This window comes from Oncorhynchus tshawytscha, linkage group LG15, assembly GCF_018296145.1.
Source record: "Oncorhynchus tshawytscha isolate Ot180627B linkage group LG15, Otsh_v2.0, whole genome shotgun sequence".
Classification (NCBI taxonomy): Eukaryota; Metazoa; Chordata; class Actinopteri; order Salmoniformes; family Salmonidae; genus Oncorhynchus; species Oncorhynchus tshawytscha.
Genome location: NC_056443.1, coordinates 24,513,391 through 24,525,423, shown reverse-complemented (window position 1 = coordinate 24,525,423; position 12,033 = coordinate 24,513,391). Strand labels below are relative to the sequence as shown.

The 12,033-nt window shown below is 40.6% G+C and overlaps 1 protein-coding gene across 3 annotated transcripts in view; it reads left to right on the top strand.

Moving 5' to 3' along the window:
- The window catches only part of LOC112214699 (Kv channel-interacting protein 4), a 250,084-nt gene that overhangs the window by 161,648 nt on the left and 76,403 nt on the right, over nt 1-12,033 (top strand). The window contains exon 1 of one of the 3 annotated variants that reach the window (XM_024373650.2): nt 303-544. The exons of the other annotated variants lie outside the window; for them this stretch is intronic. Within the exon in view, the coding sequence (XP_024229418.1) occupies nt 445-544 (100 nt within the window). The 5' untranslated portion in view covers nt 303-444. Of the gene's footprint in view, nt 1-302; nt 545-12,033 lie in introns of those variants that run through there. 3 annotated transcript variants of the gene reach the window in all.

The following is a 12,033-nucleotide window of genomic DNA, read 5'->3' as shown; positions in this document are numbered from 1 at the left end:
CCTCCTATGCTGGGATGTGATTGGTTGTCCTTTCTGCAGCGTTTTGTGTGTCCCACTGTGGGGGGAAGATAACAATGGGCTTGGTAATCTCCATAGCACCTGGCAACACTGGTGGCTGTCTCTCTCCCTCTGTCTTTGTGCCTCTCAATTTCCTCGTTTCTCTCTGTCAACCCGGCCCCTTTTCTTCATCTTACTGTCTTCTCCCTCTTTACTTTACCCTTTGTATTTTTATTGGTTGATTGTGTTCCTCCCATCACTTGTTCCCCTCTCTCTTCACGCCCCCTCTCTCTCAGATCCTCTCCCTCCTCTTTCTTTCTCTCTTCTCTCTTTCGCCTGTGTCTCGTCAAGCCTGAGATGCTGGCTCTCTAAGTGAAGTTAAATGTCCTGTAAACGGGCAGTGAGCTCTGTGATTGGGCAGCCCATGACCCGACTGATTTGGTCACCATGAACCTTGAGGGGCTGGAGATGATTGCCGTTCTGGTGGTGGTGATTCTCTTTGTCAAGGTTATGGAGCAGTTTGGACTTTTAGAGACGGGTTACGACGGTAAGATATAAGCTAGGCTGTCTTTGAGTTTCGTCAGAGTATATGAAGAAGTTTAGAGGACTTTTCTGAACGAAGAGTTGTCGAGCTTGAATCTAACTTCAAATGCAGTGTATTCCATATTACACAGTTTACTTAACGGTTGGTTTGTGGCTCTTTATGGATATCTTGGTTGAAGTTGACTATAATTGTGTACATGTACCTCACAATACGATATCATTACCATACTTTGGTGCCGATATGATTTTTTTTCCCCCATTCAATATGTATTGCGATTCTATAATGTTAACCAAGTTTTTTTTACCGATACTTAGTCATAGAATCGATAGAATATTGTACAAAATAATATTGCAATACTCTATCAATTCCCCCCCATTCCTAACTTTCATGTATCTTCAGAAACAGGTTATACATTCGTCCTCTGTTGCAAATGCCTTTGGTCTTGACTGTGCTATCTTATCTCTTGCATTCTGTACTTCAACAATTGGTTCAACATTTATAATAAGTCATGTATCATTCAGGGGTAGAAATATGGTTATTTGTCTTAAATTGCTTTTATTTCAGACATGAACATGTTGTCATTGAGCGCCCTCATTTAAGGTGCATGTTAGTGATGCTGTCTTGAGGAAAAGCTTGATTGCGATTTAAAATATTATTTATTATTTAGTTAATTTTTTTAGGGGATGGATCAGCTTTAATATTGCAAATAGATTGTGGCTTCTGTCAATGTAATTGTCTGCATAATTTCAAGGACATTCAGAGACTTGTTCCGAAGCCACTCCTGCGTTTTCTTGGCTGTGTTCTTAGGGTCGTTGTCCTGTTGGAAGGTGAACCTTCGCCCCAGTCTGAGGTCCTGAGCGCTCATCAAGGATCTCTCTGTACTTTCCTCAGTTCATCTTTCCCTTGCTCCTGAGTAGTCTCCCAGTCCCTGCTGCTGAAAAACTTCCCCACAGCGTGATTCTGCCACCACCATCCTTCACCGTAGGGATGGTGCCAGGTTTCCTCTAAACGTGATGCTTGGCACTCCGGTCAAATGGTTCAATCTTGATTTCATCAGGCCAGATAATCTTGTTTCTCATGGTCAGGGTCCTTTAGGTGCCTTTTGGAAAACTGAGGAGTGGCTTCCGTCTGGCCACTCTACCATAAAGGCCTGATTGGTGAAGTGCTGCAGAGATGGTTGTACTTCTGGAAGGTTTTCCCGTCTTCACAGAGGAACTCTAGAGCTCTGCGTGACCATTGGGTTCTTGGTCACCTCCCTGCTCAGTTTGGCCGGGCGGCCAGCTCTAAGAGTCTTGGAGGTTCCAAACTTCTTCCATTTAAGAAGGATGGAGGCAACTGTGTTCTTGGGAACCTTCAATGCTGCAGAAATGTTTTGGTACCCTTCTCCAGATCTGTGCTGCGACACAATCCTGTGTCGTGTATCTGACTGATTAAATTATTATGACATGATATTTTATCAAATCGATTACCTAACGTTTCATTGATTACGTGTTTGAATTAAACCATCTGACAATTAACTCGTTAATAACCTGGGGCACCATGGAAGAGTGTTTATAGAGTTGCTGTCTTCTGAATAAACTCTATATTAATAGCAGTCAATTATTAATTGTCACCTTATTCAGTCTCATCTGAACGTCGTAGAATTCTTGGTTATCTTCACGAACCCTGTCTAACAAGTTTGAATCAGCATTGCAAAAATTGGCTTAATTATTTATTTACTAAATACCTAAATAGTCACACAGAATTACATATACACAGGATGGATCATACATCGATTACTAATCATGTCATAAAAGAAAAAGTTCCTAGCGGACAAAACCGATATGACTGTTGGTTTCACAAAGAAAGGGGGTTGGGTTTGAATCAAAGAGCGGGAAGACTGACGGGCAAAGGGGATTGGATCTCTATCGGACCTTGAGAAGCTATGCTACTGTAAATATAGAATCTTATGCATTCTACTAACCGCCCATTCAGAAAAGGAAAATGCAAGATATATATTTACACTGAGCTGCGCTTCGATACATGTGTCAAAGATGGAAGACTGGTTTGCCCAGCAGAGATCACCATTGTCCTTTGAAGAATCTTTCTGGTCGTAGTGTTGTAGGGTGGATACGTTGTACCCTGTCATTCTCATTAGGATTGTCTGCCCTTTCCTAGGCCACGTACGTTTACAGCTGCGGCTGATAACTCGACTTCTAGGATGTATCACATTTTCTTTAGTGAATAAGAGTTCAAAGTTCATACCATTTTGCCATAATCAGCTCGCGTTGAATTCTGGCTGGTCTAGTAGAAATTCATCCTTCCAGTGTGGTGATCATCACCTCCATGTTGAAATTAGCCCTTTTAAGCGTAATGGACACCAGTCCTCACGTCGTCGGGAACTCAAGTTTGAGGGGTGAGGGGGAGAGAAGGGCATGTTTCATAGTTCTCAATCAATGTCTGTTTACTTGGGCATGGCCACTGAGTGAGCATAGTTTACTTATGAAAATAATTCTCCCATTTAGAGGCTAAAATTACATTTCATCTTTTCGCAAATAGTTTCATATTTAAACTGAATTTGAATCTGATAACTAGAATGTGTAGACTTTCCAAGATACAATTTATGTCGTCCTAACATCAGATATAATGTCCCAGACACCAACTGATCTGACATCATATTCTTTAAGTACCAACGGACACTTTCAACTGGTTGGATTACAGAAATATTGTACCTTTCCCCAACCTTTTGATGTTACCATACTCTCTCTATGTTTACAAAGGGATTTCCAAAAGTCCATTCTGTAGAGTGGAGAGAAAAGGGGGAAAGGTATTTATGGGGGTTATAAACCTCACCCAACAGGGCAACGTCATGACACCTGTCTCAGAGCTCTATGTACAATTCCTACGACCTCATGGCTTGGTTTTTGCTCTGACATGAACTGTCAACTGTGGGACCTTATATAGCTTAATTTTGAGTCTGATAGCAAAGGGTCTGAATACTTACATAAATAAGGTATTTCTTTTTTTTTCTTTTCGCTTTGTCATTATGGAGTATTGTATGTAGATTGATGAGGGAAAAAAGTATTTAATCCATTTTAGAATAAGGCTGTAACATAACAAAATGTGGAGAAAGCCAAGGGGTCTGAATACTTTCCCGAATGCACTGTTTATTGTTGTGGAAATTCTAACCAGAAGAAGAGGGACTGTAGATTCTTCAAACAACAACTTTATTATAAGATTTGCAAAGATGGAGCAGTCAACAATCACTCAATAATGCAGAGTTAAAAGCCCAACAAACAGAGCTGGCTCTCAGCTTTTATAGAAAGTACAACCTTTTTGTTTACGTGGCAGTTAGCAGATGTGTGGAAACAGGGGCAGAACATAGTGCAAAAAGGTGATGAGCTTGTCTGTGTAGATTTAGATAGCTGACCTTGCCACCATTCTTTATTCCTTCTTGCAAGTTTCCACACAGCTATGTCCCTGCAGATTGTCTTCAAATCCTTCAAATTAGTGGATTTGGCTATTTCAGCCATTGCTGACAGATGTATAAAATCGAGCACACAGCCAAGCAATCTTCATAGAAAAACATTGGCATTAGAATGGCGTTACTGAAGAGTTTAGTCACTTTCAACATGACACCGTCATAGGATGTCACCTTTTCAACAAGTCAGTTCATCAAATTTCTGCCCTGCTAGAGCTACCCCTTTTAACTGTAAGTGCTGTCATTGTGAAGTGGAAACTACTAGGAGCAACAACGGCTCAGCCGTGTCGTGATTGGCCACACAAGCTCAAGAACGGAACTGACGGGTGCTGAAGCACACAGCGCATAAAAATTGTCTGTCATCGGTTGCAACACTCACTACCGTGTTCCAAACTGCCTCTGGAAGCAACTTCATCACAATAGCTGTTTGTCGGGGGCTTCATGAAATGGGTTTCCATGGCCGAGCAGATGACACAAGCCTAAGATCACCATGCGCAATGCCAAGCATCGGCTGGAGTGGTGTAAAGCGCACCGCCATTGGACTATGGAGCAGTGGAAACAAGTTCTCTGGAATGATGAATCACGCTACCTGCCCGAATGCATATTGCCAACTGTAAAGTTTGGTGGATGAGGAATAATGATCTGGGGCTGTTTTTCATGGTTCGGGCTAGGCCCCTTAGTTCCAGTGAAGGGAAATCTTAATGCTACAGCATACAGTGACATTCTAGACGATTCTGTGGGGAAGGCGCTTTCCTGTTTCAGCATGACAATGCTCCCGTTCACAAAGCGAGGTCCATACAGAAAGGGTTTGTCGAGATCGGTGTGGAAGAACTTGACTGGTCTGCACAGAGCCCTAACATCAACAACATCAAACACCTTTGGGATGAATTGGAACGCCGATTGCGAGCCAGGTTGCGAGCCCAACCTCACAAATGCTCTTGTGGTTGAATGGGAGAAAATCCCCACAGAAATGTTCCAGCATCTAGTAGAAAGCCTTCCCAGAAGAGTAGCAGCAAATGGGGGACCAACTACATATTAATGCCCATGATTTTGGAATAAGATGTTCGACGTGCAGGTGTCCACTTACTTTTGTAGTGTACTTTAGTGTACTTCCACTTACTTTTGTAGTGTACTTTGCTTCCTCATTTGAAAATATAATTTGGGGAATCATCTGTGACTCCGTCACTTGTAAGTTTCAGTTAATTATTTTTGGTAGCATTTTTATGTTGAAGATTAAAAATATAATATGATGCATTTTTCCTCATACTCCGTCTAGTTTGCTTTATTTTTTATAATATTTTACAATTGCACTTTCTTGAACAAGTTCCTCCAGTTCTTTTTGTTTTTCCTCTAACTTATTCTGTGCTTCTATGGTACAGTTTTTATTGCTATCTAACTGTATTGTTAGTCCCTCTATTTCCTTTGTTAATATGAAGTCTTGAACTAAATTGCTTTTGATTTAATAAAGAAGTGTATTGAATTGCATAACCTCTAAAGGCACATTTAAAAGTGTCCCATACAATATGGGGATCTTCTGTACCTATGCTATGTAGGAAAAAGCCAGTTACAAATGATTCTGTCCTGGTTAAAAACAAGTTGTCATGCAATAGGTTTTGATAAGATGTCCAATATCCTCACCCAGGTGGAAATTCTGTAAGAGTAATGTATATGCCAATTATTTGGTCCGACCGCATTCTGTCCCCTGTCAACACTTTTTAAACTTTTGGTGCCAGTGAGAATGACATAAGAAAGTAATCAAGACGACTAGCCCCTCAGGATATTTAAGCCTCCATATATCCACTATTTCCAATATATTCATGATATTCGTGATGTCCTTAAGTGCACGAGGGTGATAGTTTAATGTGATTTCCTTTACAAGCCATTGAGGTATTTAAAACCATATTATAATCTCCCACCATAATAATAGAATCCTGTATTGCTTGTAGGCATGATAAATTATTATATACATTTTCAAAGAAGCATGGATCATCATTATTTGGACCCTATAGATCAGTGGTTCCCAACCTTTTTCGGTTACTGTACCACCAAGTATATTTTGCTCTGCCTGGAGTATCCCTGAAGTACCCCTTAATGTACATTTTTACCAGTAAGCCTATTGTCCCAGGAGTCTTTTCAAGTACCCCCTGTGTATAGATCAAGTACCCCCAGGGGTCCTAGTAGCCCTGGTTGGGAAACACTGGTATAGATTAATGAGCCAAATCTATTTATGGTCCAATAACTTATTTAAAAGAATCCGTCTACCTTGCAGATCTGTTTGGACAATTTGTACATTGGATAAAAATGATTGTTGATTAATATCACCGCCTCTGAGTTTCTTTGCCCATGGGAGAAGTATATTTCGCCCCCCCTCCAGTCCTTTTTCCACACAACTTAATCTAAAATTGTTGAATGAGTTTCCTGTAAACAATATATATTATAGTCTTTCTCTTTTAGCCAGGTAAATACGGATTGTTTTTTCATAGAATGTGCTAAGCCGTGACAATTATAACTGGCTATACTTATTTCACAATTTTGACCATAATCAGATACAAGTTTCAATTCTAATTATCCTAATATATGTTTGTAAACTTACCATTAAAAAGTACCATAATGATTGAGTGTTCTTATAGCTGTACCATGATATTTTTACTACTACTGAGTAAACCTCCAATTGTTCTCCACTATTCCACCCGCTAAAACCTCCCCCACCCCAAGTTTGTTTGTGGTCCTAGTGACCGGCAGACCACCCCATCCACCTGGATCCTAGGGCCTTTGAGAGTTTGGAACCCATCCCTTTAAAAAGAGCATACAGTAACACAGTGCCAGTACCCCCTGCATATAGCCTCGCTACTGTTGTTTTATTGTTGCTCCTTAATTTTTTATTTTTTTTAACTTCTGTTTATTTTTGTCAATACTTTAAGACTTTTTTTTCTTAACTGCATTGTTGGTTAAGGGCTTGTAAATAAGCATTTCACTTTTACGGGTCTACACCTTCTGTTTTCAGCGAATGTGACAAATACGATTTGATTTGATCTACAAAACAGAAGCCGATTAACAGCCAAAAGCATTTCCAACGCCCTCACTTCGATTTTATTGTATATTGTTATTTAATATATATTATCACATTTTGCATATCTGAATTTATTTCCACAATTAACAGATAATGTGCGTAGTAATGTAGGCACTTGATACAAAGGATTGTTACCTATAAATAGGAATGTCATTACAATTTTTTGGGGCGGGGGGCAAGCAATTATTATTTTGGGAAACAATTTTTGTGATTCATCCTATACGGTCCCTAACTTCATTACCCCTTAGCAACAGATGTGGGATACATACACACACTCTCCCTACCCTTCCCCCACAAACAACCTCAAGCTCAGGTGTTCAACAGTTGTTCCATCCCCGAGCCCAACTCAAGAGTAGACTTGATGTGCGAATGCATATACAGTTGTATCTGTTTAAGAAGGCATGCAAAATTGAGCTTAATAATCAATGTCCTAGCTGATGGAGCTCAGATACACCCTTTCCCCTGAAACACACACATGCTGGTCCCCCGTTGTGACCATTTTCCCAAGCATCTCTGAGCAGTCAGGCTTTTTGATAATTTTGTGCCACCAGGGCCACAATAATTTGACCCCTCTCTTTTTGTCCGAGTGTGACCCCTTCCCCATGGGTTAGCACTGCCACTACCTGTGTGGGGGTCCACCGGAATTCCCAGCATCTAGGTACAAGGTCGGCAATTTTCTCATTAGTAGCTTTGAGCAATTCCTTGTATATTATGCTCACACATCCGGGGGCTTTGGTTTTGTTGGACCAACCCTGCCAGGCTCTTGAGGGGGCAGTGCTACTTAGCTTTCTGTCTTGGCTGTGTATAGGCTGCTTGCAGTAGGTCTATAAAACAGATATGGATTTCTCCTTACAGTGTGGGTCGCTCAGGTGGGTGTCTAGGGTAAAGGGTTTGGGACCGTTCCATCAGGATAGGACAATAAATAAATATACTATTTGTCTTTTTAAAATGTATATCCCATATCTGCACAAAATTGAAAACTCTGTCACAACTCCTGCTTGCAGACACATGGGCTCTAGCATTTGCAACCATTTTCACTCACTTAACTCACCACACTTTTCTCATCACACATATACACCCGCACATACCCACATACTGTGCCTTCTATGTCCACTGTATGCTGTGTTTTTATCTCTACCGTGTTGATTGCTACCTAATTTTGGGCTTTTGAGTACTTTTGTTTTTCAGTTCCTTATATTTGAAGATGTATTATTTAAATAATTGTCTGTTTTGAAATTAATTTGATTGAATGTGAAAAGTAACGTCTATCTGTGGATGGACTAGCCAATTACTCAAATGGGAGGCAGACTGCTCCAGTCCAAACATAATATAATTGTGCTTGGAAATCTACTTTCCTCAAGAATATGGGATTTTCACAAAATTGCTAATATCATGCCATTGATATGCTGTTATAACACTTGCTTGTCTCTAGTCATGTTGAAATGATTATTAAAAAGGTGAAAACATAGTTAAGGTTTTCAGAATTGTGTTTACCATGTCGTGTTTAAGCACAGATTCTATGCTGCCTCATGGAGAACAATGCTTGAACCTGGGCCCATTGCAGATTTCAAAAGGCGGCCATGTTTGTTTGGTTTGTGTGTGTGAATCTAGTATTCAGGATCTGGGGCCTGCTGGCATCAACCTCATGTGTTTATTTGCATGCTCTAACAATCTGTCCATACTGCAAAGCTGTTCGCCATGCAGCACAGAGCCTCGTTATTGAATAGCGAGGAAAATACTTTAGCCAAGGAAAAAAGGCTATTGATTGTATAAAAAATGAGCAGCAAACTATATAGACCCAAAATAAATGTTGGTTCAAAAACATATGCCAGTTTCTTTTGGTTCTAAAAAAACACTATTTTTGGTTGAAATGTCTGCGACGTGTTGCCTCCTTGTGTTTCCTGAACAGGCGCCCATTTCCAAACAACCATTCCAATGTGTCGACTATCACAGCCCTCCTTACATATGGGGCGGGAAAGTCTTGCTGAAGCCACTTTCTCCTCCTCTGGAGGTAAGCTGTGATTCACTTTTAGATTGACAAATTTGGTCAAGCAGCAGTCAACAGCACTATTTCTTAAGTGGGCAGAGCACTAGCAAATTGTGCAAGGCCATTCCTGTTTCTTAAAATTGAAGGGTATAACTGTTCTCCAATAAACTGAATCCATGCTAGCGGTAAGTCTCCTCCTGGATAAGTGTTTTTAGCCAAAAGTTACTGATGCACTATGAGCTTCTAATTAACATTGCTGAAGTTAAGGTCATGTTGACCTGACATCTACATTTGAAGAGCAGTATAGCACATTTGAGATATGAATATAGAGACTGACAAAATGCCTGAGCTAGGATATAGCCTTTTGTTCATCCTTCCTTTTGGGAATTTGTCTCAGATGGCATTGACTTAACATCAAATTCCCAACTCTACTTTACTGATTTACAATACAATGAAAACATGGATGGATGTGGTGTTCTTTTACAAGCAAAAGGCACAATTAAAATGCTTTAATTAGCTGTAGCTAATTGCAATACTCTATCTATAAATGCAGCTAGTAGGCCAGATCATTGCTCAACTAGAAGCCTGGTTGGCAGCATTCCAACTTAGGATGGATATATATTTCTCGATAATTCCTTAAAAGCATATTAGTGTTAGGAAAACCTTTAGGTTGACTCAAGCAATTTTGACCTTGCACATGTGTACTGATGACTTTGTGGAGATTGCTTCCTTGAGTTGCAAGGATCTAGCTACAGGGCCGTGCAAAAGTATTCATCCCCCTTGGTTTTTCCTATTTTGTTGCATTACAACCTGTAATTTCAAATGGATTTTTATTTGGATTTCATGTAATGGAAATACACAAAATAGTCCAAATTGGTGACGTGAAATGAAAAGTATTCACCCTCTTTGCTATGAAGCCCCTCAATAAGATCTGGTGCAACCAATCGCGTTCAGAAGTCACATAATTAGTTAGATTGCACACAGGTGGACTTTATTTAAGTGTCAAGTGATCTCAGTATTTATATACCTGTTCTGAAAAGCCCCAGAGTCTGCAACACCATTAAGCAAGGGGCACCACCAAGAAAGCGGCACCATGAAGACCAAGGAGGCCTCCAAACAGGTCAGGGACAAAGTTGTGGAGAAGTAGAGTATAAGGTTGGGATATAAAAAAAATATCTGAAACTTTGAACATCCCATGGAGCACCAGTAAATCCATTATTAAAAATGGAAAGAATATGACACCACAACAAACCTGCCAAGAGAAGGCCACCTACCAAAACTCACAGACTAGGCAAGGAGGGCATTAATCAGAGAGGCAACAGAGACCAAAGATAACCCTGAAGGAGCTGCAAAGCTCCACAGCAGAGATTGGAGTATCTGTCCATAGGACCACTTTAAGCCGTACACTCCACAGAGCTGGGCTTTACAGAAGAGTGTTCAGAAAAAAGCCATTGCTTAAAGAAATATATAAGAAATCACGTTTGGTGTTTGCCAAAAGGCATGTGGGAGACTCCCCAAACATATGGAAGAAGGTACTCTGGTCAGATGAGACTAAAATTGAGCGTTTTGGCCATCAAGGAAAATGCTATGTCTGGCACAAACTCAACACCTCTCATCACCCCGAGAACACCATCCGCACAGTGAAGCATGATGGTGGCAGCATCATGCTGTTGGGATGTTTTTCATCGGCAGGGACTGGGAAACTGGTCAGAATTGAAGAAGTGATGGATGGCGCTAAATACAGGAAAATCCTTGAGGGAAACCTTGTTCAGTCTTCCAGAGATTTGATACTGGGACGGAGGTTCACCTTCCAGCAGGACAATGACCCTAAGCATACTGTTAAAGCAACAAAAGTGGAAACATTTCAATGTTTTGGAATGGCCTAGTCAAAGCCCAAACCTCAATCCAATTGAGAATCTGTGGTATGGCTTAAAGATTGCTGTACACCAGAGGAACCCATCCAACTTGAAGGAGCTGGAGCAGTTTTGCCTTGAAGAATGGGTAAAAATCCCAATTGCTAGATGTGCCAAGCTTATAGAGACATACCCCAAGAGACTTGCAGCTATAATTGCTGCAAAAGGTTGCATGCTCAAGTTTTCAGTTTTTTTTGTCTTAAAAAATATTTAAAAATATTTAGCATCTTCAAAGTGGTTGGCATGTTGTGTAAATCAAATGATACAAACCACCAAAAAATAGATTTGAATTCCCTGGTTGTAAGGCAACAAAATAGGAAAAATGCCAAGGGGGGTGAATACTTTCGCAAGCCACTGTAGTTGGATTTGATTGAGGTGTCTTTCAATTGCACATACTGAGGCCTTACTGAGCACATGACTGTAAATTGCTTTTGATAAAAGCATCTGCTAAATGGCATATATAAGGATCTGAGTGTGAGACACTTTGTCTATTGTCCTCGCATCCTTTCGTGTTTCGGGTCTGATTGTCCTCTGGTCTGTTCGGCTGGGGTCTAACTTTTTGGACCCATGAAGACCTCTAGCTTCAACCCAGTGGTCCACAAGCAGCATGGGAAAGGCAGTAGAGATGAAAGATCGACCTTGACGAAGGGGTTTCATTCACTGACTAATCAATGGAGAGATGATCAAGGAAACTCACTGTGGATGCAATTGTATTGTTCCACAGCTCAGTTTAAAAATGGGAGGACGAGACATTGATCCCAACAGTCCGTCTGGTCAAACTGTGTGAAACCAGGCAAGTGTAACAATCGTCCATTGGATTTTTGTTTGTCCAGCGAGCTTTCAAGGACGTGTAAACAAAACACCTGGGACAAGATATTGAGTTTGACACGTTTACTATTTACATTATGCCTCAGTAAAGCTTTAGATGCTTGATTTGTAGTCATTGTTGTCAGCCTCTGTCTTTCGAGCCTTGTGCAGCGTTCCTACTCATTTATGAACACAGACCTGCACCGAAACAATTGTGTCTTAACATCCGCATACTAATGTCAACACTGCTTTAGT